Source organism: Rattus norvegicus, chromosome 9 (assembly GCF_036323735.1).
Source record: "Rattus norvegicus strain BN/NHsdMcwi chromosome 9, GRCr8, whole genome shotgun sequence".
Lineage (NCBI taxonomy): Eukaryota > Metazoa > Chordata > Mammalia > Rodentia > Muridae > Rattus > Rattus norvegicus.
The window spans coordinates 75,807,564-75,834,783 of record NC_086027.1 but is presented as its reverse complement, the minus strand read 5'-3'; the positions used below and the strand labels follow the sequence as shown (position 1 = coordinate 75,834,783).

The 27,220-nt window shown below is 42.6% G+C and overlaps 1 protein-coding gene, 1 long non-coding RNA gene and 2 other non-coding genes across 5 annotated transcripts in view; 1 reads left to right on the top strand and 3 right to left on the bottom strand.

Moving 5' to 3' along the window:
* The window catches only part of LOC134480586 (uncharacterized), a 50,599-nt gene extending 37,776 nt beyond the window's left edge, over positions 1-12,823 (bottom strand). The window contains exon 1 of the long non-coding RNA XR_010055016.1: positions 12,643-12,823. This is a non-coding gene — a long non-coding RNA (uncharacterized LOC134480586). The remainder of the gene's footprint in view (positions 1-12,642) is intronic.
* Positions 3,434-3,565, bottom strand: LOC120094910 (small nucleolar RNA SNORA17). Its single transcript, XR_005489600.1, has one exon. It is a non-coding gene; the product is annotated as a small nucleolar RNA SNORA17 (small nucleolar RNA).
* Positions 12,707-27,220, top strand: part of Acadl (acyl-CoA dehydrogenase, long chain) — a 38,389-nt gene continuing 23,875 nt past the window's right edge. The window contains exons 1-4 of one of the 2 annotated variants that reach the window (XM_063266668.1): positions 12,707-13,012; positions 17,508-17,663; positions 20,703-20,840; positions 22,301-22,465. In XM_063266668.1, the coding sequence (XP_063122738.1) occupies positions 12,750-13,012; positions 17,508-17,663; positions 20,703-20,840; positions 22,301-22,465 (722 nt within the window). In that variant the 5' untranslated portion in view covers positions 12,707-12,749. 2 annotated transcript variants of the gene reach the window in all.
* On the bottom strand, positions 18,805-18,867 carry LOC120094878 (U7 small nuclear RNA). Its single transcript, XR_005489573.1, has one exon. It is a non-coding gene; the product is annotated as a U7 small nuclear RNA (small nuclear RNA).

Here is a 27,220-nt window from a genome sequence, read left to right as displayed (position 1 = left end):
GATGGAGAGGGAAAGGGAGAGGGAGGGAGGGAGGAAGGGAATGAGGAAGGGAGGGAGGGAGGGAGAGAATAATAGAGTTTATCATGAGCCAGGCAGTTTACACTTGTTATTTTCATGACAATCCTTTCTGATATTCCACTTTGCAGTTGAAAGCTGAAGTACATGTCTGCTGCTGATGTGAGAATAGATCATGAGAGTAGAGTGAGCCTATTTAGTGTTTCTTAGGAACTGTGTATTTAATACACATTTTTCACACTTCTGATTCCCATTCTCCCTTCCCTCTCACCCTCCTTCCTTTCTCTTCCATTAATCTTCTCAAGATCAAAGTGCAAACACAGAGTCATTCACTTATGAATAGACAAAAGACTAATCTTCATTACATCATCAACGGCTGACCTGTATTTCTGTTCTAGTCTGTCCCCCCAAACAAGGTACAGCTTCACTGACTGGTACATAGACTGGCTCCCGATAAACTTATGTTGCTTATATGAATAGACAAGTAGAAAAACAGAACAGGGAAAAAAATCTATAGGCAGACCCAGAACATGTAACAATTCACCCAAGAGAGCAAAGATGGGTCCATGCAATTCCCTGAGTATTTATGCTACACCACACACACTCACACAGACAAACAGACACACACACACACACACACACACACACACACACACACACACAAATATATTCACATGGAGTAAAATCTTAATACTCTGAGGGTCATAGGAGTTGTAGGCTTTGGGAAGTGAGAAATATCAAAGAGCAGAGCCTTCATGAATAGAATTAACACCTGTGGTGGTTTGAATAAGAACCTAGGCTTATAGATTTGAATGCTTGGTCATCAGGGAGTAGAACTATTTGAGAAGGATTAGAAGATTAGGAGTTTGTGGCCACTGAGGGCTGGGCTTGAATGCTTCAAAAGCCCATGCCAGGCCCAGTACATTTCTCCCTCCTCATCCATGGATCAGGATATAGCTCTCAGCTCCTGCTTCACCACATGTCCTAAAGCCGCCATACTCCACATCATGATGGTATTGTACCATACCTTTAAAACTGTAAGCCCCTAATTAAAACCTTTCTTTCATAAGAGTTGTCCTGGTTGTGGTGTCTTAGCACCATGGCTAAGACAACATCTGTACAAAGGAGTCCAGAGGCATCCCCCTCCCCTCCACCACATCAAATTACTGAGAAAACTGGGTCTCAAGAAACATTGAATCTGCCATCACCTCCATCTTCTAGTTTGTGACTTCTAGAATTAAGAGAAACAATTGACTATTATTTATTATCTATATATTCTAATTTAAAAAAAAAACATTAAGTCCTCTAAGCCATAGTATTTTCTTTATAGTAGGTCAAACTGGCAGAATCAATTCCCAACATAAAAATGTTGGGCCAGATAGTCTTTGAGAAACAAAACATTTTCAAAGACCTATGGGAAAGACTTTTCTGAGGTTACAGATTAGGGATTCAGAGCTATCTCCATAAACCAGTACAATCCTCTGTCCATGACCAAAATAGCAGTGAAATCTATTGGCAATGTGGTGTTTGGCTTTGAGGACGTGGAGGAGAGGAGAAGTCAAAGTCTAAATCAATAGATAGGAGAAATGCTGATAACTCTTTAAGCAGGAGAATTTAATCTCTGGGTTGAAAACAAATTTGAGAGAAACGGGATTGAAAAAGACTATTACACATAGAGATGAGGATAGACAGGGTGGCTGATTTTAAAAGTAAAACAATGCTCTTGAATTAAAATGCTTATTTTTCTTTTAGCTAAAGTATGGTTATTTCTATTTTGTGATATTAGCCACAAGTGCTTATTTTAATTCAATCTCTATACTAATTGCTTTACCTCTATTATGTGAAAATCTTCCCTATGATTTTAACTTGTTATTAGTTCTTTGTGAATTTCACATTAGAAACCCCAATCCCACTCATCTCCCCTTCACCCAAAACCTGCCCTCCACCCATGCAACCTCTCCCCTATGACAGAGAAAAACAAAATCCCATTGTAGAAGCTGTAGTATGTCACAGTGTGTCCCATAGAATACCCTTTTGTCCATACCTCTTCGCTTGCAAATGTTCATTGCAAGGGCTCACTGGTCTAGCTTCTGCTACACCATCAATACTGGATCCTCACTGGGACTGTTCTTGGATATCCTGTTGTTGTTGCTTTGTGTCATGGAGATCCTGTAGTTTTGGTTCTGTAGGACCAGGGCTTCATGTATTTTAGCAGTTAATTAATGGGGTAGATATTGGGGTGGACCAATTCAAGGCCCTGCATCTGGACTTAAGAGGTATTTGAGCTGGTTAGCCTACCAGCTCTTCAGCATCCACACTACAGGGACTACTCCTACTTTGGTCCAGCTGCCCATCCAATGCCACTGCCAGAAAGAATCAGAGCCAACTCTCCCACCCTCATGCCCTTGTGGCTGGCTCACCTGCACCCATGCCATCAGGGCCAGCTCTACTGTGCTGCCCAGGTGAGGTGCAGGACCTGGTCTCCCTAGTATTGCAGCAGGCAAAGTGCTGGGCCTGTTATCCTGCCATGATGACCTTGGGGCCAGCTCTCCTGCCTGACATAGGTAACAAGGGTTGAGGAAGAGGGATCTCTCCCTCCCCCATGTCACTGCATGAGAGACAAGAGGCAGGGCCAGCTCTCCCATGCTCTTACCCTCAGAACGGCTCACCTGCAACTCCTACAGCTAACTCTACTGTGCTTCCTGGGTGATGTCCTGGCTGCTCTCCAGAGTATTGCAGCTGGCTGGGCAGTTAGTTCTCCAACTCTCATGCCTTCAGGGCCAGCTCTCCTGTGGTGCCCAGATGAGAGGTGGGGCTGGATCTGCACAGCCTCAGGCATTAATATGTCCCTGAGCAGCAGCCCAGACCAGGGATGACTGCCTGGCCTTTGGTGGTAACAGACCCCCATTGCTGCAGGGCCAAGGATCCGGACATGGTCCCTAATGGCAGCATAGGCTAAGACCCACCATGGCCTTTGGTGGGATCACCAGCTACTCACATCAGGCTGTTCTTCAGTACCCTCAAGACTCCAGTTCTGCCTCTCTTTTTGCCCACATCCTTCTGTTTCTCTTTCTCTTCATTTCTCTACCACTTACTTGCTCCTCTTAATGGGTCTTTGAATGTCTGGAGTAATCTCAGAGGTGGTCTCAAGAGTGCTATGCCCCACCCATACATTATGGGGTTATCTTGGTCATGATCTTCCCCCCATGTGAAGCAGCAGACTGGTGGTCATCTCAGGCTAGCTCTCTGTTTGAGTCCCATGGCGCCAGACTGGTGGTCATCTGGGGCTCATTCCTACCTGGGGCCCATGAGCCCAGGCAGGGTTTGCCTTGTCTCTGGTTTAATCCTGCCCTGGAAGCTCACCCAGGTCTGCATAGAACTGGACTGGTGGCCATCTCAGGCTCACCTTTTTTCAGGGAGTGTTAGTCTACTAACCATTCAGACGTATACAGGTCAGAACACTGAGTATAGACATAGTCTCTCTCCTCTCTGCCACCTCCTGATACACTTGTGACACAGCAGCCACAAGGGTAAAGCCTCTGGAGGCAGCTCCTCCAGCCTAATGACACAGCCATTTTTCTTCAATTCTGAGTAAGCAAAGCCCTAAATGGTATGTTAGACCCGCTAAATTCATGCCTCTCACTGCCTGTCTAACCAACTCACCTCAGAACATCCAGGTGAGCTGCAGCAGTTTTCATACTTTGGGAAGATTCCAGCTGAGCCGTATTCTCTTCACTCCTCCCTTGCTTCTCTTTTAATCAGAGATCTCTGCACTTTAGCCCATTTATTGGCTCCATATTTCTGAGATTTCCTGCTATCTTAATGTGTGACCTGTTAGACAGTGAGGCTGTCTTATTTATTTTCATAACTAGCTAAGTGACTTCCATAGATTCCAAGTGCTGGGTTAACCCCTGCATTATGGCCTAGACGTTATAATGTCCCTTGAGGAATAAATGTTCTGACATTGTCAACAGTTGTTTGTACCATATCAGAACATCAAGCCAGAAATAGGACTTGGTTTTAGACTGTAGACAAATGAAATTCTCTTGTCCTTTAGCCTATTTTAACATCAACTTTAAAAATCCCTTGTGTCGTTTATGAACTCAGGGTTAAATGGTACTGAGGCCAGGAGTTCCCTAAATAGTGTTGCTAAAGGAGGCTTTGGCCTTAGCTAACAAGTTTTTTCTCCAGTGAACAAGAACATGAACCAGAACAAGAGCAAGAGCAGGAAATGAAGGAGAGTTTGGTATCCCATGCTCTCCTCCTTGGGGCCTAGAAACAATTCAAGGGATGACCCAACCTGTCCAGTGAAAAATAGAGGCCTAAGAGGATCAGCTGCTGCAAACACTTCCCAAATGAGTGAGTGGGAACCAAACGAGAGGAAGGGTAAGGTTTTGTTTCCCTGGCAACCTGGGCAGACCATGCCCTCCTCTTAGATTTAGGTGAGGAGACAGAGTCACAACGTTACTGTGTACTGGTCTCCTACCGTGCCCGGAATGGATGCTGTACATATTTTGTCTTGTTTTAGCTTCACAAGGCTATGAGGTGGATGCTATTAATATCCCCATGTTACAAATAAGGAAACAGAGACACAGAGAGATTAAGAAACTGAAGAGGAGATTTTTCAGCTGCAGTCTAGAATGTTCTCTCCTATGCGTTTTCTATGCCAAAAACCAAAGTGAACAAAGAGTGACTCGGGGTCACCACGGCTCAGCTCGTTTTCTTTATGCCATCAGTTTTCTGTTTTCATCTCACTCTTGAAAGATATAATGTTCTCTTTCTCATTAAAAAATAGTAATTATTTTATATGCATGTATGTCTGTGCACCACTTGTATGTTTAGTGCCCATGGAACACCTCAGATTCCATCAAACTGGAGTTACAGGTGTTAGCCACTATGTGGATGCCAGAAATTGAACCCCAATCCTCTGGAAGAGCAGTCAGTGCTCTTAGCCACTGAGCCATCTCTCCAGCTCCTGTTACTCCTACTTTCATAGCTATTCGACCACACCCTTTGAAAACACATATTTTATACAAGGTTAAACGTTTGTGTGTAGAAGAAATTCAATATTTGTGGAATGAAAGAATGAACAAATGAATTATTTTTGCCCTCCTCAGACATAAGCATTCTTCACTTCCTATCGCACCAAATGTAAACTACTTGGTTTGATATTTAGTACACATAAAAATGCCAGTCATCGACTGCCAATGACCATAGCACATCTGTGAGCCTGGCCCTTTGCAAGCACGGATCCAGCACGGATCCACTGGATCTCCATCTGAGAACTTCAGACCCAGGAAGTCTCAGACATAAATTTGCACTACACTCTCTGTCAAAGTCTTGCCCAGATTGTCTCCCTCTTGGCCTGGATTTCCTACTTTCCAACATAAACTTTCCAGTTAGACAGGTTCCTTTACTCATTGTTTCCCTTCTTCCTTCTGGCGAGCTTTCCTGATTTCATTACACTCCCCAGATCCCATCTTTTTCCTCATCTTTTAATGTTCATGTTTATGCATGTTCATTGACGTAAGGCTCTGGCTGACATTGAAGTTTTACTACTAAAAGGATGCCCTTCCTTGGGCATGGTGACAAATGTCAGTAGCCCTACTTACTCAGATACTAAGGCAGGGGGATTGCTTAAATGTGCAGAAGTTTGTGACAGTCCTCTGGCCAATACAAACAAGCCCTGTCTCATGCCCTCTAAAAAGGCATGCCTATAGAATTCTCAAGCAATGTGTGCCATATTCCTTCAAGGGAAATATAAATAGCTCTACAGGGTTTGTGAAATCCTGGTTGTTGTTCAACATTTTATATAATTTGAATACAGATGATTCTACACTTAGGAGCTGGTTTGTTACTTATATGTGTAAGGCCTAAGTCCGACTCCCAGGAATGAGTACACACACGTACACACACACACACACACACACACACACACACACACACACACAGTACTTGCACTTATTTGTTTTTATTTTATAAGAGAAAACAGTAACTTCATGATAAAGAAACCAGATGAACAGGATCTTAAAGCAATGTGGCTCCAGTTGGCCTTAGCATGAACATAATAACAGAACAAGGACACACATCATTTGCATTAATTCTGCCACTAGGAAACTTGAAAAAAAGAAGACAAAACAAACAAACAAACAGCACCCCCAACTAGATCAAATTACTCCTAGAAAAGGAAGGCCAAAGAAAGGCAAAAGTAAAAATGAAACTAAAAAACTAAACAAAGAAAGAAAGAACAGACAAAGGCAAAATCAAACTGCTCAAGCTGGCTGGCGGTGACTTGATAAGGAGACTGTCCTGAAGCTCTTGGGAAGAGTGCCCACCAAGTGCACACAAGACCCACAGATCCACTCCCAGCACCCGGAGACAAACAACAAGCCTGCATGGGGTCTGTGTCAAAGCCCAGTGTAATGAAACGATATTATTGGAGATTGGCTGAAATTGGGAAAAAGACTGTAAATGTTTAAAAAAATTTACCAAAGGGCTGGAGAGATGGCCCAGCAGTTAAGAGCATTGGCTGCTCTTCCAGAGGTCCTGAGTTCAATTCTGAGCATCTACATGGTGCTCACAACCATCTGAAATGGGATCCCACGCCCTCTTCTGGTGTGTATGAAGACAACAACAGTGTACTCATATGTAAAGTAAATAAATAAATCTTTTAAAACAGCAACAGCCAAAAGAATTTTACCTAAGCTAGGTATGGGGCACACACCTTTTGTCTCAGTGCTCGAAAGGCAGAGGCAAGCAGTTCTGTATGAGTTCAAGGTCAGCCTGGTATATACAGTGAGTTCTAGGTTAGCCAGAACCACACAAAGTAAGATTGTGTCTCAACAAACACACCAGAATTTTACCTTAATGTTAAGTGTCTATACTTTATATCTCTACAATGAGTAATATGGTAATTGTCCCCGCCAGTGGGGACCCAGTTATTCAGGGTCCCGAAGGGGCGCTACCCTTGGGCCTAAATGGGGGGCGAGAGAAGAAGCAAGATTCTGTTGTCAAGGTCTTGTTTATTGGGATGAACGTTACAGCTTTTAAGGCTTTCAGGTAGGGGGAGTGACCTTTGTGAAACATGAAGAAGGGGGAGAGGAGGGTATAGGCAGTGATAGCTGGAGGCAAAGAGGTCAGGCGATGAGGTCAGGTGGTGGAGACACCCGGTGTAGACTGAGGAGATAACTGGTATCTGCTCGAGCTGAGGCATCCCTTGAATGTTATCTTCCTGTGCCGTAAATTCATGGGAGAGGCTTTCATTCAACAATCTTAAGACTTATGGCAGTCATCTTAGGGTGAGTCTCTGTGGCCAAACAGCCCAGAGTCACCTAGTCACTTTGAGCCATGCAGTCAAAAAGCGGCTAGGCCCAAATCCAATATGGCTCCATGCAGGTAATTCCTTACTCTTGGAAAATAACAGAAGGTGAAAGGAAAATTATACAGATTTAAGGTTTAAAAATATGAAGTTAAAAGAGTAAGTTTCAAAATTCACAGACTCAGAGCTGAAACAGGCCTGGGCAGGTCCAGGCACGCCCAGGCCCTGTGGGGCCAGCCCCGCCTTTAAAACTGACAGACCACAAAGATAAGAAGGAATGCAGAACCAGCCTGAGGTATCTGACTCATAGGCCATCTGGCAGGAAGGGATAAGCCCCTTGCCCCTGACATTCTGGACGCCCCAGCCTGCACGTACTCTTTTGCTGCATAACCATGCATCCGCGCCTCATTTGAATCCACCAATCAAGTCCCTGTAACCATGAATCTGCTTCTGTATGCCTGCTTCTGCTCCCCAGAACCCTATAAAAACCCGTCCCCGGTCTTGCTGGGCGCGCCAGTCCTTCCAAGCTGACTGAGACGCCCGCAGGTACCTGTGTATCTGGACAATAAACCCTCTTGCTGATTGCATCCAGTGGTCTCGGCCTGGTCATTGGGCTTGGGGATCTCCTTCCCGAAGGAAGATTCTCTCTGAGGGTCTTTCAGAGGGAGAAGGGGGCATGATATATGCAATTATTTTTCAAATGCTTCAGAGAAACCACTATATAATGTGGCAAATTGGTCAAAATGTTAATATTTGAGCATCCGAGGAAAAGGTAAGTGAGAGATAGTTTATATATTATTAGCTTTTGTCCGTGTGTGTAATTTAGATGCAAATAATTGATGTTGGGCTTATTTAATTTTGAAAAATAAAAAGTAATAAGAGTTTATCTAAGATAAAACTGCAAAAATAGCAAAGTTAGAAGCTGACAGTGATATGGGTAGCTTGCCTTAAGGTAGTGGGTTATGTTTCTAAATCAGTTAGTATTATCACATGGAAAAGGGCCCACCTGTCATTCAAATGTTGTGGAAATGTGTTGTTGTAAAAATATAAAAATAAAAAAACGTATTGGCATCTTTTACCTCGCTTGGTCCAGCACCGCGGTGCCCCAAGATATCTGCTAGATATCTTGGCAGAAACACATTCCAACTCCTCAGCGGCCCAGTGTCTCCTGCCGCTGCACACTTTCCTACACTCAAACCGTCACATAAAAGAACACACAACACAATACTCTTTGACCAATTGGTAAGATATAGTTGCCCACTTAAACATACAAAGCCCAGTACCATCCATCCCTTAGGAACATTAATAACAACCTGTAAATGTACAATGTGGAATCTTAATGTCAGCCTCCGCCATCCAGCCACGGCTTTTCTCTCTCTCTCTCTCTCTCTCTCTCTCTCTCTCTCTCTCTCTCTCTCTCCCTCTTTCTCTCCCCCTCCCTCCCTCCTCCCTTCCTTTTCGTTCCAGTCTCCTCCTCTTCCTTCAAACTTCTCTCCCACCCATTCTTCCTTCTCCTCCAATGACAGGCCTCCTTCTATCCTGTACCTGCCCCTCACCTGTATTTTACAAATTCAATGGGGAGGTTTTGGTGAAGTCACCGGATTCCTGAGTATGTGACTAGGCAGCTGTCCTTGGGGCAGTGGAATTAGCATCAAAATAGAGATTACTCCAGGGCAAACCACAACACAAATGCAAGAAAAATAATCACTGATTTTTTCATATATTTATACAAATGGTATTATAATAAAAAGATCTCTGTATAATGAAAGACCCCCCAGAGTGGGGAGACCCTCACTCAAGTCTCGGGATGACGCAACCCCCCAAGAACTCACACAAGACCGTCCTTGTTGTAATCACATGAGGTTTGTCGATAGCAACCAGTGCACTGGGGTCAAGACTCGTATCCCACGCAGGGGCAGTGGAGTTCGACCCCGAGAGGCTGGGAGAAGAGGTATTTAAAGGGAGAAACCATAACCCAAGGGGGCAGGGATGGCGTCATTGGAAAGTGTGTAGAATAACAGTGAAAAATCACAAGGAAGAACTCTCTGTCCCCCAAGATTGTTTCCTAGGAGAAGCTGTCTCCTACTTCTCAGATTGTTTAACTTCATGGTCCACTAGTTCCTAGGAGAAGTTGTTTCCTGCTTCTCAAGATTGTTCTCTAAGATTTATGGTCAGCTAGTTTCTGGGAGAAAGCTGTTGAGCTGGCCAATGTAATTATCTATTTTATAGCCCTAGGAGAGGCTTCTTGGAACATACAATTCTGAGGCCTAACCTTTTTTTTTTTTTTCTGCTCTAAACTTTGTGTCTAGGGGGGCTACTTTAAAACTTTTATCTTTCATATAAGTTGATAAATACTTGTGAAATCTGAAGGTTTTCCTAAGGACTTTGTAGTAATCCTTAGCCTCTAATAGAAATGTTAGTTGGTCCTGCTAACAGACTAGAAAGATGGGAAGCAGCCTCATTAGATTTGAAGAGTATTTTAAGGCTCAAAAAATCCCAGATAAATCCTTGTGGTGGTTTTGAAAGACCCCCAGAGCAGGGAGACCCTCACTCAAGTCTCGGGATGACGCGACCACCGAAGAACTCACACAAGACCGTCCTTGTTGTAATCACATGAGGTTTATCGATAGGAACCAGTGCACTAGGGTCAAGACTCGTATCCCACGCAGGGGCAGTGGAGTTCGACCCCGAAAGGCTGGGAGAAAGGGTATTTAAAGGAAGAAGCCACAACCCAAGGGGGCAGGGATGGCGTCATTGGAAAATCACGAGAAGCTTCCTGTCTCTCAAGGTTGTTCTCTAGGATTTTAATCTAACTTTATGGTCAGCTAGTTTCTGGAAGAAGCTTTCTGCTATCTTTACTAGGTCTGGAATCGAGTATCTAAGGACCTTAAGTCCTTTTATCTGGTTCCTAGGAGAGCAGGCTCAAGAAATGTGACCTTTTACTTACTTACAGGTAGAGGGCAGGGTCTGGAATTTGAGGTATTTAGGGCTTCTTAGGGGTGAGGTTGCATTTTTAAACTTCTGACTTTTTGGCTGTATTTTTTATTCTTTCAGTCTGAATACACTTGTCCCACGGAGTGGCACAATTTGGAGGTGTGGCCTTGTTGAAGTAAGTGTGTCACTGTAGGCCTGGGCTTTGAGACCCTTGTCTTAGCTGTCTGGAGGTCAGTCTTCTCCTAACTGTCTTTGGATGCAAATGTAGAACTCTCAGCTCCTCCAGCACCATGCCTGCCTTGATGATAATGGACTGAACCTCAGATCCTGTAAGCCAGCCCCAATTAAATAGTTCTTTTGGAAGTGTTGCTTTGGTCATGGTGCCTATTCACAGCAATAAAAACCTAACTAAGACAACTCTCCATGGTTCTATCTCAAAAACACCTTAACTCGACACTATTAGCTTTAATTCACCAAATAGGGAGAGAGGCATGATGTGTGAGTGTTTGGTTGTAAAAGGCCATTATGAGCATCTCTCAGAAAGGTAGAGGAGGATGCATGCCAAGGTAGAGAATAAAAACAGTGGGGCTGGAGAGATGGCTCAGTGGTTGGGAGCACTGACTGCTCTTCCAGAGGTCATGAGTTCAATTCCCAGCAACCACATGGTGGCTCGCAACCATCTGTAATGAGATCTGATGCCCTCTTCTGGTGTGGATGAAGACAGCTACAGTGTACTTATATATAATAAATAAATAAATAAATAAATCTTTAAAAAAATAAAATAAAAATAAAAACAGCTAGCATTTGGGAGTTAAAGTGCTATTTCATTAGATGCAGCAATCTTAGGGAAGTGTGGGTGGGGGCCGGGGTACACTTTGAGGCCTAAAAATCTGAGGGGGCTGGGGAGAGTGTCCTTATGGTTAAAGTGCCTGCTGTACAAGCATGAACGCCTGAGTTTAACACCCTTCTCCCATTTATTGGCTGGATTCTCCTGAGTGAGTTTGTAACATAGCCCTAGGGGAAGCAGAGGGACAAGTTCATCACTGCCAGACAGGCTAGACAAATCTATAAACTCGGTGTTCAGTGATAAACCTGGAGGGTAACTGATGAAAGCATCTGATAGGAACTTCTGGACTCCACATGAGTGCGAGACACAGACACATACAAACTCTCTCTCTCTCTCTCTCTCTCTCTCTCTCTCTCTCTCTCTCTCCCCCTAAGGAAATATAATCTAAAATATTTTTTTTAAAAAAAGCTTAAAAAGTTTAATGTTTTCCAGATTGTTGGTGCTGTGTTGGCTGTCAGTAGTGGATTGCTAGCACAAAAATGTCTTTCACTTTCACTATTTCGTTATTTCAGATTCGGTGACTGTTGTTCTTGACTTAGACAGGCCCCTTTACCTCCTTAGAAATCTAATGTGCACATTCTTTGGAGTTCAAAACCTTTCAGGCATTCCCCATTATAAACTGTCAAATTCATAAACTCAAACACCACATATTTCGTTGAACTAAAACAAAACAAAACAAAACAACAACAACAAAGAAAGCAGCCATATGAGAGTTCAAGTACTATTGGAGAATTGAACCAATTGTTATTTCGGTATCAATTCCTTCCTTTCTTCCTTCTTTCCTTCCTTTTTTTCAGAGAGTAGCTACAAACTTTTGCAAGAAAAGGAAAAAAAACAACAACAAAAAACCAAAACCGTCCTGAGAGACACAGCCAGAATTCGGCAAACACAGAGGCGAATGCCAGCAGCAAACCACTGAACTGAGAACGGGACCCCCGTTGAAGGAATCAGAGAAAGGACTGAAAGAGCTTGAAGGGGCTCGAGACCCCATATGTACAACAATGCCAAGCAACCAGAGCTTCCAGGGACTAAGCCACTACCTAAAGACTATACATGGACTGACCCTGGACTCTGACCCCATAGGTAGCAATGAATAGCCTAGTAAGAGCACCAGTGGAAGGGGAATCCCTTGGCCCTGCCAAGACTGAACCCCCAGTGAACGTGATTGTTGCGGTAATGGGGGGAGGATGGGGAGGGGAACACCCATATAGAAGGGGAGGGTGAAGGGATAGGGGGATGTTGGCCTGGAAACTGGGGATGGGAATAACAATTGAAATGTAAATAAGAAATACCCAAGTTAATAAGGATGGAGGAAAAACAAAGAATTGTAACTATGAATATTGGGGGCTAAACTTGTAAAATAGGTATAAAACAGTGACATAGTTTTTAAAAGCAACGGTCTTATCTGTACTATTTAAAAGACAATAAATATTGTCATTACAAAAACAAAACAAAACAAAACCGCGCAATCCTTTACAGTGAGTACAGTTATCTATAGGAAGTGACCCTTCCAAAGTTAGAAAATTACTTTCATGCATCTTTCAGTGCGGGACGTTGGGGCGCGTTGCGCTGCTCCAAGGCGACTCTCCGTTGGGGGAACCCTCGCTCGGCCCCGTAGCGGAGCGGGGAGGGCGCATGGGGCAGGCAGAGCCCGACGCAGACCCCGCCCGAGCTGGCGGCACCGCCCTGCAGGCCCGCAGTTGGCTGTCCCGGAGGCCCGCCCCACCGTCCCGCCGCCCGCCGCCCGCCGCCCGCCGCTCGGCCATCCGCCTGCACGGACAAGGGAGCCCGCCAGTCCCGTCCGCCGCCGTCCGTCCCGCCATGGCTGCGCGCCTGCTCCTCCGCTCCCTTCGTGTCCTGAGCGCCCGCTCGGCGACACTCCCGCCGCCCTCCGCCCGGTGAGTGGGGGTCCAGCCTGGGGTACGGGCAGCCGGAGTGGCAGGGCTCTGGGGATGGGGCGTGACGCGCTACGGCCGAGCCGGAGCGACGCGGCCGGAAGAAGAGACCGAGCCCTCTCTCCGGAACCTGGGGCTTCTCGCTGTGGCATGGAGAACTCGGGGCGTCCCCACTATAGTCCGTCGCGCCCCCAAAGACAAGGCTCCCTCCGAATGCTTGCTCCGGACCCGGCCTCCGCCCCGCGTCCTACAGTTTGTCCGGGGAACTGACTTTGAAAGAGCTGCCCAGCCGTAGCGGGGGCGATCACCCCCTGGGCGCGCAGCCACCGAGTAGCTGCGACCTTTAGCCGAGTTGGAACAGAGACTGGGGACTGCCACCTGACAGTGAACTTGGGACTCAGTGTGCGTGGAGGCGGGGACTAGAAGACCAGAGCAACAACAGTCATCCCGACTCAGGCGTCTAGGCGAGGGCCCCATCTGATACATTAGATGTAGATTTATTACCAAATCCTTAAACTAATTAAATGTAGAGGGATTAATGGGCAGCTCCCGAGAGCTTTTGAGGCTATTAGAGGGTGTTTATGCTGAGATCAAAAGTTTTACCTGTCTAAAATCCATTCATTGGATAAAGCAGACTGGAAGTGTAAAGCTTCGGTAATTATGGTGACAGGACATTTAAATGAGCTAATTAGCACATTGTTGCGAATACAATAAAGTGCTGTGGTAGTGCTTATCCATCCGGGAGACTTGGGAAAGTTCCAAGGATAGGAATGCTTTTCTGTTCTGAGGAATGGTGTATCTGGTCTTCCTCACGCTCTTAAAATTAGAGAACCCCGAAGGGGATCAATGAGTCAGGAGCCATCGTTTTATCATCACGGGTTTCTTAAACATTTATGAGCATAATGGCCAACTGTCCTGCTGAAACGCAGTCTGAGTCAGCATTTATAGAGGCCTTAGGCTAAGCCCAACGACCTATACTTACATCCAACTGCCAGAGCCTGAGTGTGCTAGGTCATTTCATTTCCTTTCTGACTTTTTGTTTTGTTTTGTTTTTTATGTAAATGAGGCTTTAAAGTGGTAACACAAGCCTGTAATCCCCTCCACACACAGTGGATTTTTTTGATTTCTGTCCTATGAATGTTCCCTTTAGCACTTTTAACTAAGCAGGAAAGCGTTTATTTATGCATTTCTTTCTCTGTACTTAGAAATACTCCACTTTTTTCTTAGCATATTATACAGTGTAACATTTTGAGACCCAGACAGATTTACACACAAGTTCTCTATTTACAGTGATAAACAATTCCACGTGAATCTCAGAAGCCTGCTATCCTAACCTCAGCTTTGTTTGTACACGAAGGAAGAAGCAATCTAGGAATATCTGTATGGACAAACATGCACTTTAAAATGCTTACCTCGTAGCAATAAATTGGAAGCAGTCATTTCAGTTATTAGGGATAAAGTAACTTTGTCGCAATCTGAGAAACCACCTGCAGGTCTTGTGCCTGGTTCTCCCAGACCTTAAAAGTTTAGTCAGCAGTTTGGTGCCTCTGGTGAGGTTAAGGAGGTGTGGCCTTGCTGTAGGAAGTAATCACTAGGATCGGCCTGTTGTCCTTTCCAGTTTGCTTTCTCTTCCTAGTGTTTGTGAGCTCCCTGCTTCCTGCCTCAGCCATGCCTTCCAGTGTGATGGCAGTCAGACTCTTATCCCTCTGTAACTGTAAGCCAAACAAATCCTTTCTTCTATAGCTATGGTATTTTATCACAGCAAAAGGAAATGACCTAATATAGCACCATATTTTCATCTTCCATTCATCTCTTTTCCTCAGTATATACTTCTGCCGTCTTTATCAGACATCAGGGACCTGGGGTTGTAAGCACTTATATTTGTGTCCCTTGTTCCGTTGTTGCGTGTGTGCGTGTGTGTGTGTGTGTGTGTGTGTGTGTGTGTGTGTCCTGTTGTCATTACTATGCTGTGTCTGTTGTGTGTGACCTGTTGTCATCACTATGCTGTGTCTGTTGTGATGGCTGTCTGTAGTATAACTTAGAATCAGGTGAGGTAATACCTCCAGCACTATTCTTTGTTCTGGATTGCTTTAGCCATCCTTGGTGTTTTGTGCCTCCACATACATTTTAACATTTTTTTAAATATCTTTGAAGAATAGCCCATTTTTGTTGGGGCTGCATTGCCTTTGACAGGCTGTCCATTTTCCTAATATTAATTCTTCTGGACTGTGAACACAGGAGGTCCTTCCATCTTCTAGTATGGTCCTTTATTTCATTCTTCAGCATCTTAACATTTACATTGTTGAAGTCTTTTATTTCCTTGGTTAAGTTTATTCCTAGGGGAGAGAGAAGGAGGGGGGGGAGGGAGAGAGAGAGAGACAGGGGAAGTGTTTCTGTCTGTCTGTCTGTCTGTCTGTCTACTATGACTTGGATTGCTTCCATGCTTTCTTTTTCAGTATGCTTGTTATTGGCATATAGGAAACTTCTGAATTTTATGCTTATTTTGTATCCTGCTACTTTGGTGAAAGTATTTATTAGTTCTAAGAGTGGTTTTGGTGGAGTCTTTTAGAGTCTCTTAAGTTTATATCATCTGCAAACAGAGATACTTAGTCTTCTTTTCCTTTTCACATCATATTTTGTTTTCTTGTCTTATTGCTCTGGCTAAATTTTTAAGCAGTGCATTCAGTAGGAGTAGAGTCACCCTGTCTTGTTCCCAAATCAATAGGAATGGTTTGAGTTTTCCTAGCATGATGCTGGCTGTAGGTTATGACAAACCTACAATATTATATTATGACAAAATAGCCTCTGTCGTACTGAGATGTGATCTTTCCAACCCTAGCTTCTCCATGACCTTTATCATGACTTTGTATGACTAAGAAATAGAAAAAGAAGCACTAAAATAAAAACAGGGTCCATGCAAGGAAGAGAGAAACCTACGTTAGAACTCAACACAAAGCAGAAATAAGCTTTCTCCATATTTTAGTATGTTCTAAGTTTTTAGAGGCCCAGCATCTGAGCAGTGAAAACCAGGACTGACTTACTAGGCCTGCAGTAGTGATGGAGTTGAGGGCAGCCAGTGGACATCTTTGTCGATTGTGTCCTATATCAGAGATCTCATCCTGGCCTTAAACGGGAAGAGGTTTGTGTCTATCACAGTATGCAGATGCATTGGTCCTCAGGCCCATTTGATAGATACAGACTCCCAGAACATCTCTTCTATTGGTGACTAGGTAGACATCATCCTGGCCAGGTTTGCTACTAAGTTGCCCATCACCTGTATGTTGTGACGGATCAAGCCTTAGACCTTCATCAGCACGGTGGCCGACCTCAGGTGAAAAATGGCTTTTACCCTGCTAATCAGAGTTACTGATTGCTAACTCAGACTGGAAGATCTTTAAGTGATGGCACCTGCACCTCCATGGTACCAAGAACTGGGGGTAGGTCTGTGAGGTTTAAGAAAAGGCACATACTCGGGTCATTCGTGTTCTGAGGATGCCAAAGCTTTACTGAGTTTCACAGAATAAATTCCCCACTCCACTGAGTGGAAAATTCCTAGACGAATAGTTGAAAAACAGGCTTAGGTCCTCAGGAACAAAACACGGGAATTGAATCAAGGATGTTACTGCCCAGGTGTACCGCCCAGGTGTTACCACCCAGGCCAAACAGAAAGGTCTGGATGTTCCTTTGTTAGAAACAAAAGGCTTCCATATGCATCAGCAAGGTTCTGCTGGGGACAAACACTGCAGGGGTCCAGGAAGGTCCGACTACGTTTAAGCCCTTCATTTGCTCTCTAGAGCTCTTTGGCCACCTACCCAGTGCTGATGGGTTTTATATTCAAGTCATGCTGAATGCCTGGACCTGAACCTAGTGTCAGGCATGAGAATCATTGTTAGCATCAGTGTGAAGGACAAGACTGTCCTTCTAAGGGGAACCGCAGTAGAAACAAAACAAAGCCCTGAATAAAGTTGAAAGGGATGATAAAAGGTCATTTTATGTTTCCTCAGGGCATGAAGAAGGAGAAGGAAGGCAGGCAAAGGGAAGTGTCAGCTGAAGGTCCTAAAGAATTCTATACGAATCCAGTCTTGGGCATTTTGATTGACACTCCAATGTAGCAGTGATATTTATACAGTTCATGTTCTGTGCTACTGAAATTTGCAGTTATGATTCTGAATATGCTACTTTGGGAGAGTTCACATTGTTTTAGAAATTGTACATGACATGAAAATTTACTATTATTTTTCTATTATACAATTTGATTTTCAGTAACACTGTATTTCACCTCAACTCACGCCTGCGGTTAAATCTAGATATTATCCACCTTACAGATTTCCAAAAGGAGAAAGTTGAATTATCACAAAGTGGTGTGGTGGAAGGGCTGGGGAGGGTTCTGAGACAGGGTCAGGGAAGCCTATCTCAGGGCTCCATGATGTTTGCAGGCATTAATTTGGATATGAATAATAATGATTGATTTAATTTTCTTAATTTATGTCTCTTTAAGATGTTCTCATTCTGGAGCAGAAGCACGTCTAGAAACTCCTTCTGCTAAAAAATTAACTGATATTGGAATCAGAAGAATCTTTTCCTCAGAGCATGACATTTTCCGGGAGAGTGTAAGGAAGTTTTTTCAAGAAGAAGTGATTCCCTACCACGAAGAGTAAGTGCCCTCCCTGCCTGCTATTAACATAACAGACAGAAGGACTGAAACATCATGTACACAATACAAAAAGTGCCTCCTTCACCCATTCACTGTTCTTCTCTGTAATACCCCTGAGATTGTAGGTAGGATTTCTAAGTTTTGCAAGTATTTTACTATTGCTATTATTAATTTTATTTTATTCAGACATCTTATATCACTGCGTTCCTCAGACTGGTCTTAGGCACAAGCATTTTCTCCTCAGTTGCCCAAGTATCTACAAGCTTGTGCCACTATAAGACTCGAAGTGAGTCTTCACTACCTGGAGACCCCCAAGTGAGACGGAAGAAGGGAGTTCGATGCAAATGCAAGAGGTTTATTTTCTGGTGTGTCAAGGTTGACCTTCAATCAGTCCCTCTTGGCGAGTGACTAGAAAGCAACCCTGAATGGCTATAACAAACAGTTTTTATATATTTTAGGGGTACAAGTTATATCAGCGAGGTTACATACAGTTAAAAGTTATTGGCTAAGCATATTGACCTTTGAATCTATTGGCTAGCGAGCATATAACATGCATTCGAACTCTAATCTGGGGCCAGAGGGTCAGGTTACCATCATTACATTCTGCCGTTTTTCAAGAATGTCCTGTCCCTGCTCCTCCCAAGAACTGTGGGTGAAGAATGGAACTTGACCTAGCCTTGACTCAAGGTGGAAGTCTAATCTTGACCTGAGGCAGTGGGTGTAAAACTGTTGAAAGCCCTTAGGGTCCTTGACAGGAACTCCATAACCTACCTACTTTCTACCAAGTTAAGCCTCTTAATAGCTCTTACACTTGAGTAAGAACTAGGGTCCTTCACCACCACATTCAACCTTTTAAAATGTGTCAGTTGAGATTTCATAAGTTTGTGGATTTTTCAAAGGAACCTAAGAATCTCTCTTACACACACACACACACACACACACACACACACACACACGCGCGCGCGCACGCACGCACGCGCAAAAACAAAAGAAAGAAAAATTGCAGAGGACCAGTTTCAGCTTGAGAGAGGGTCCTGAAGAAGGGATGTTTGGGGAGCAGGGAAAAAATGACTCAGTGATGGGTGCGAGCTGACAGCCCTGTGGTCTGATCAGGGTGACTCTCTAGACAGCTCTCTAGCTCCTGGGTTTTTCTACCAAAGTCAAAAAACCTGCTAGAAAGATGCTTAAAGAGCTGTGTTAACTCTAGATAGCTTAGATCTTACTGACCAAAGCCCATCTTTTATTTGCGTATCAATGTAATCATTTACCCCAGGTTTCCTTTTGATTATCCCATGAATCAACATCTTATGACTTTAGCTCCTTGATTCTTTGAAAAAGACAGCAGGTACATTTTTTAACATAGCAAGTCCTATGCAGTTCCCTAGGCACAGTATCTAGATATTAAAGGCTTTTTTCATGTGAGAAAGTTAGCTTTTTGTTTTCCTACTTCTTAACTTCCTAAGCTTGGCTGCCCTGAAACTTGCTGTGTAGACACACCTTAAGAGATCTGCCTGCCTTTGTACACACAAACAATAAGCTTAGGTGAGTGGAATCCTACCCTGAGATCACTACTCCCTTACTTCCTGGTGCTCCTTTATTACTTGAACCATGAGCCTTGGTTTTTAACTATTCCTTTCCCTTTACTGACTCATTAGTGCAGTTGCCTCTGTTCTTTTAGGTCCATGAAGCCCTCTTACAATTCATATTGCATCCTTACATCTTGCATAGTTGAGAATTCCTATTTATATATTCTTGAATTCATGTTTTCAGAGTTCTTTCTGACAGCCTTAAGGGCAGTCCTGAAGGTCACAGAATGACTATTTTGTTGAGGAACATTAATTAGACACATTCTGCTTCCTGGACTTGTGCTGTTTCTAATTATTATGGAGTCATTAGCCTTGGCAGGGAGAGCATTCTGTGGAACATGAAAAATATGCACATTGTAATGCAAGCAAGCCTTAGGCATAATACAACTGTCAGCACTTGTGGAGACATCCCACTAGCTCTGTTCCAGGGGCTAGAACCAAACACACCACCCCTCTGTGGCCATGCAAGACCTAGCACAATAACCTATGGTTAAGTAGTAAATTTTTGGTCCACTTCAGTCTTTCTTTTTCCATGTTAAAAATGAATTAAAATATGCAAATATTAAACAGGTCAGCATAATGAAACTTGGTAGGTCATTGGCCACTTCTACATATTTTTACCATTAAGGTCATTTTTAAAATGTCTTACAGATTTATTTATTTTTACATATATGAATGTTTTGCTTAAAAGGATGTCTGTGTATCCTGTGCATTCTGAAACTGTAATTAAGGATGGTTATGAACCATTGTGTGCATGCTAGGAATTGAGCCCAGGTCCTCAATTCCAAGTGCTCTTAACTACTGAGCCATCTCTTTAGTCCCCAGCATCTCTTGATTAATCCTTTTATTATTGAACAAAAAATTGATTTGTATTAACATATAATTTTGTTGTGTTTCAAAATTTACATTACATTATATATGTATTTTATATATTATTTAAGAACAGCTTTTATGGATTTTATATTCTTTTGAGACAAAGTGTATATGCGACTGGCTGGCCTGAGACTTTCTGTGTAGACCAGGCTAGCCTCAAATTTACAGAGATCTCTCTGCCTCTGCTTCCCAGTGCTGGGATCAAGGGTGTGAGACACCATACCTAGTTTAAATATAGCATTTTAAGGAACTATGTGAAAAATCTTTGGAAATCCTATTAAGGAAATTTTCATGACTACGTGACACAACTAAATTTGTACCCTAGAGCATCACCTAACCATGATAACAGTGGATATAAATTATAGGTCTAGTCTGCAGAGCAGGAAGGGACAGAAGATGGCAAAGATAAGGAAGAAAAAAGAAGAAATAACACAAGAGTCAGATACACATGGAAAGGCCTGTGACTGGTGCCGTCAGTTACCTTAAATTAAGGACATATTCCTGTACAAGTCTCTAGTTCCTAGTGGGGCCATTTACATAATTTTTGGGAAGTTTGTCTGACTACATTTGTTATCTGCAGATGGGAGAAAGCCGGAGAAGTGAGTAGAGAGCTCTGGGAAAAAGCTGGCAAGCAAGGCCTGCTTGGCATCAACATTGCAGAGAAACATGGCGGCATCGGTGGGGACTTGTTGTCAACAGCAGTTACTTGGGAAGAGCAGTAAGTATGGAGACATTTAGAGTGGAGTCTTGTTTTGTGAGTTGTCCTTTCTGAAGTGGTAATGAAAACACTTGCTAAAGTTCTTGGAAGACTGAAAATTCAGTGTAGAATATGGGGATGGCACCATGTGTGTACTAAGTTTGGGATGTGGGAAGATGATCCATGTTCTTAAAATCCATTTATGTTGTAGAAATAGATGCTGTTGACAGGCCAGGTGAATCCTAGCATGCAGGAGTCAGAAGCAGGAGGATTGCCAAGAGTTCAAGGCTAGCTTAGGTTTACATAGTCAGTTCTAGGCCAGCCAGAGCTATATAGCAAGAAGCTGACTTAAAAACAAACAAAAAAAGAGTTAAAAAGATAACTTCATTCTTCATTTCCAGTGAGTTTATCCCTCCCTCCTTTTAAAGGTCACAGCAGATTGAAAAAATATTCCATTGAAGTACGCCAAAATTTACGTTAAAGAATATATAAATATCTCAGCTAAAATGCAGAAGATTATTTAGCAACAGTTCATCAGAAGGGAAATGCACTTAGATTTTATTTAATGAAAAAGCTCTTCCAAACTGTAAATTATGTTGAGCTGGAATTATCATTTTGCATACCTACAAAATTTGTGAAGATGACAAATCCTGTTCCCCAATAAGGGCAAGATGGTTGGGAAAGCAACACATTCATTCACATTTGCTGCAATAAGAAAAATGGATATTTCTGGGATTTCAGTGTATATGAAAGATGAATGAATGTGTTTCTGCATGGGTGTCATTCGGGGGGATTTAATGTAAGATGATGGCTTATTAAGAAAAAGGGGGGGGTTGGGGATTTAGCTCAGTGGTAGAGCGCTTGCCTAGGAAGCGCAAGGCCCTGGGTTCGGTCCCCAGCTCCGGGGAAAAAAAGAACAAAAAAAAAAAAAAAGAAAAAGGGAATATCATGGTTAATCTTAATCCCCTAAATTGTGATGCAATTTCAATGTAGTACAGAAAGAGGAGAATTCAGTTTTGCAACATAAATGATTTGGAATGTTTTACATCTATTTAAGAACAGAATTTTTTAAAAAATTGTAAGCAGTAGGACTTAATCAAAATGATGACCAGGAAAACAGTGGAGTAAAAGATTCACAGAATGACTGCAGGTACGTTAAATTATCACCAAGGTGCTCTCCATAATAAGACAGTTGCTCTGTCAGGGTAAGACTGCAGGTGATCAGTATTTTAGCTCTCAGTTCATGAGTTGAGTACCTGGCTAAGGCACCATTACTGTGTTTGAGCCCACAATGAAAGGTCATTAAAAACCTTTAATGGCATGGGGAGGGTCGTGAGCTTAAGAGAAAATAGGCTATTACTACCTAGGACAGTGAGACCTTCAATAATTCTTCTTCACTATGTTAGTAAAATTGAAAATTAAACTTAAAACAACCCAGTAGCTATTTCATGGTTTCATTTTCCTTCTGTTTTTGTTCTAAGAGCATACTCAAATTGCACAGGCCCTGGTTTCAGCCTCCATTCAGATATTGTCATGCCCTATATTGCAAATTACGGCACAAAAGAACAGATCGAGCAGTTTATCCCCCAGATGACGGCGGGCAAGTGTATTGGTGCCATAGCCATGACAGAGCCTGGGGCTGGAAGGTAAGTCCACAGTTAGCTGGTTCTCAATTCTTAGAAGCAGTGTCCTGATAGCAAACATTTGCTAGGTATTTTGCACAGTTTGCCATAAATGTGGGCTCTGTATTTGTGGATTTGTGCAATCTTCAATTGAAAATATTTGGAAAAATAATTGCATCTGTACTGGAAGTATATGCATCTTTCTTGTATTATTTCCTAGAAAACATAATATAGCAACTATTCTACATAGCATTTCCACTGGCCTGGATTTTGTCAATAATCTGGAAATTAAAATGTAAAGTGTGTAGGAAAATTATGTAGGTTGTATGCACTTGATATGTAGGTTTTGGTATCTGGGATAGGGTCCTGAACAAATCCCCCAGCCTCTGTGGGTTCTAGGTGACAGGTAAGCTTTGTAAGTAGTTCACAGTGTGAAACTCCACTGACAAAACAAGGTGTTTCTGTACACAAATAACGGCAAAGCATTTGGAACATATGCTGGGTTCAAGGTATCCGCATACTTATATCAGAGATGGGTTGACCGCTACATTCTTAACTTGGATTTGGCCTCCACAGAGAGGTTGCCATTGCTGGACCAGTGAGGTGACTCAACCTGAAGTAGTGTGTGTGAAGATGGAAGGAGGAAATGGGCTCAGCATGGTGTGCTTGCTGTGTGTGGTGTGTGCACATGGTGTGTGTATGTGTGCACGCGTGCTCACACACGCACATACACATGATCACACACACACATGCCTTCGAAAACACACTTCATGCACACACATTAAGACACACACACATAATATAGGTATCAGGGATTAGGACCTGGTATCTCTGGGGTGGTGGGGGATATTATTTAGCCTAGTATAGAAAGTATCTCTTAAGGGCCACAGAGCATAAAAATACAAGCATCACCTACAGTGATGCAATGTGAATTAATTATATACTATGCTATTCAATATAGAGTATTAACGAAGTTTTAAAAGTAATGCTTGGACTGCTGAGATGACTCAGTGCGTAAAGGTGCCTGCCACTGAGCCGGGAAACCCAAGTTTGAACTCCCAGGACACATGTGTGGAAGAAAACTCCACGTAATTCCTGTATATTGGCCTCTGACCTACACACATGCTGTGGCATGTTTTCCTGCCTGTGCTCACGCACACATACACTACACTACACTAAATAAAGCATGTAATTTAGAAAAAGCCCTTATATAAGTAAACAGTATCTTTTTTTTGTTTTGTTTTGTTTTGTTTTTGTTTTTTTGTTTTGTTTTGTTTTGTTTTTTTATTATTGAGTATTTCTTGTATACATTTCCAGTGTTATTCCCTTTCCCGGTTTCCGGGCAAACATCCCCCTCCCCCCTCCCCTTCGTTATGGGTGCTCCCCTCCCCATCCTCCCCCCATTGCCGGCCTCCCCCCAACAATCTAGTTCACTGGGGGTTCAGTCTTAGCAGGACCCAGGGCTTCCCCTTCCACTGGTGCTCTTACTAGGATATTCATTGCTACCTATGAGGTCAGAGTCCAGGGTCAGTCCATGTATAGTCTTTAGGTAGTGGCTTAGTCCCTGGAAGCTCTGGTTGCTTGGCATTGTTGTACATATGGGGTCTCGAGCCCCTTCAAGCTCTTCCAGTCCTTTCTCTGATTCCTTCAACAGGGGTCCTATTCTCAGTTCAGCGGTTTGCTGCTGGCATTCGCCTCTGTATTTGCTGTATTCTGGCTGTGTCTCTCAGGAGCGATCTACATCCGGCTCCTGTCGGTCTGCACTTCTTTGCTTCATCCATCTTGTCTAATTGGATGGCTGTATATGCATGGGCCACATGTGGGGCAGGCTCTGAATGGGTGTTCCTTCTGGAACTGTGCCTCCCTATTCCTTCCCAAGGGTATTCTTGTTCCCCTTTTAAAGAAGGAGTGAAGCATTCACATTCTGATCATCCGTCTTGAGTTTCATTTGTTCTAGTAAACAGTATCTTACAGAGCTGGGTGTGATGTATACCTTTAAACAAGAGGCAGGTGAATCTTTGAGTTCAAGGACAGCCTGGTGTAAAAGCAAGTTCCAGGACAGCCAGAGCTACATAATAGAGAGACCCAGTTTCAAAACCAAAACCAAAACAAACAAACAAAAAATTATCTTACAGAAACGACTAGATAATAAGATCAAAATCATGCATAGTTCTAATTTTATAAGAAATACATTATTCTTTTTTAAAAGATTTATTCATTTATTATATGTAAGTACACTGTAGCTGTCTTCAGACACACCAGAAGAAGGCATCGGATCTCTTTACAGATGGTTGTGAGCCACCATGTGGTTACTGGGAATTGAACTCAGGACCTCTGGAAGGGTAGGCGGGTGCTCTTAACCGCTGAGCCATCTCTCCAGCCCCCAAGAAATACATTATTAATATGTATGCTTATATCCATCAAGAAACACTGGAAGAGTGTATTTTAAGAATACTGATTCAGAAGATAAATTGTTTTGAAAATGCTGTCTTTTTTCCATCTGATGATTTTAGCTCCTTTGTCAAAGATCAAGTGACCATAGGTGTGTGGGTTTGTTTCTGGGTCTTCAATTCTATTTCATTGGTCTACCTGCCTGTCACTGTACCAATACCATGCAGTTTTAATACAGCTTGAGGTCAGGGATAGTGATTCCCCCAGAAGTTCTTTTATTGTTGAGAATAGTTTTCGCTATCTTGGGTTTTTGGTTATTCCAAATGAATTTGCAAGTTGCTCTTTCTAACTCTATGAAGAATTGAGTGGGAATTTTGATGGGGATTGCATTGAATCTGTAGATTGCTTTCAGCAAGATGACCATTTTTACTATATTAATCCTGCCAATCCATGAGCATGGGAGATCTTTCCATCTTCTGAGACCTTCAATTTCTTTCTTTCTTCAGGGAATTGAAGTTCTTGTCATACAGATCTTTAACTTGCTTGGCTTGAGTCACAAAGTATTTTATACTATTTGTGACTATTGTGAAGGATATTGTTTCCCTCATTTCTTTCTCAATTGAGTAGAAGAAGGCTACTGATTTGTTTGAGTTAATTATATATCCGGCCACTTTGCTGAAGTTGTTTATCAGGTTTAGTTCTATGGTGGAATTTTTGGGATCATTTGAGTATACTATCAGATCATCTGCAAATAGTAATATTTTGACTTTTTCCTTTCCAAATTATATCCCTTTGACCTCCTTCTGTTGTCTAATTGCTCTAGCTAGGACTTTGAGTACTATATTGAACAGGTAGGGAGAGAATGGGCAGTCTTGTCACGTCCCTGATTTTAGTGGGATGGCTTCAAGTTTCTCGCTATTTAATTTGATGTTGGCTACTTGTTGACAACTGTGTTTTGGTATGGCCCTTGAATTCCTGATCTTTCCAAGACTTTTATCATGAAGGGGTGTTGAATTTTGTCAAATGCTTTCTCAGCATCTAATGAGATGATCATGTGGTTTTTTTCTTTTGAGTTTCTTTCTGTAGTGAATTATGTTGATGGATTTCCATATTCTGAACCATCCCTGCATCCCTGGGATGAAGCCTACTTGATCATGATGGATGCTTGTTTTGATGTGTTCTTGGATTAGGTTTGCAAGATTTTTATTGAGTATTTTTGCATCGATATTCATAAGGGAAATTGGTCTGAAATTCTCTTTCTTTGGCGGGTCTTTTTGTGGTTTAGGTATAAGTGTAATTGTGGCTAGATGAATTGGGTAGTGTTCCTTCTGTTTCTATTTTGTAGAATAGTTCGAAGAGAATTGGTATTAGATCTTCTTTGAAGGTCTGATGGAATTCTGAACTAAAACCATCTGGACTTGGGCTTTTTATGTTTAGGAGACTTTTTTTTTTTTCGGAGCTGGGGACCGAACCCAGGGCCTTGCGGTTGCTAGGCAAGCGCTCTACCTCTGAGCCAAATCCCCAACCCCTTTAGGAGACTTTTAATGACTGCTTCTATTTCTTAGGGGTTATGGAACTGTTTAGATGGTTTATCTGATCCTAAATTAACTTTGGTACCTGGTATCTGTCTAGAAAATTGTCCTTTTCATCCAAATTTTCCAGTTTTGTTGAAAATAGGCTTCTGTCTGATAATTTTTAAAAATTTCCTTGGTTTCTGTTGTTATGTCTCCCTTTTCATTTCTGATTTTGTTAATTTGGATACACTCTCTGTGCCCTCTGGTCAGTCTGGCTAAGGCTTTATCTATCATGTTGATTTTCTCAAAGAACCAGCTCTAGTGTTGTTGATTCTTCGTATATTTGTTTTTGTTTCTACTTGGTTGATTTCAGCCCTAAGTTTGATTATTTCCTGCTGACTACCCCTATTGGGTGTATTTGCTTCTTTTTGTTCTAGAGCTTTCAGGTGTGCTGTCAGGCTGCTAGTGTATGCTCTCTCCAGTTTCTTTCTGGAGGCACTCAGAGCTATGAGTTTTCCTCTTAGCACTACTTTCATTGTGTCCCAAATGTTTGGGTATGTTGTGCCTACATTTTCATTAAATTCTAAAATATCTTTAAATTCTTTCTTTATTTCTTCCCTGACAAAGTTATCATTGAGTAGATAGTCGTTCAGCTTCCATGTATATGTGGGCTTTCTGTTGTTTTTGCTGCTATTGAAGAGCAGCCTTAGTCTGTGGTGATCTGATAGGATGCATGGGATTATTTCAGTTCTCTTACATTTGTTGAGGCCTATTTTATGACCAATTATATGGTGAGTTTTGGAGAAGGTACCATGACGTACTGGGAAGAAGATACATTATTTTGTTTTAGGGTGAAATGTTTTATACATATCTG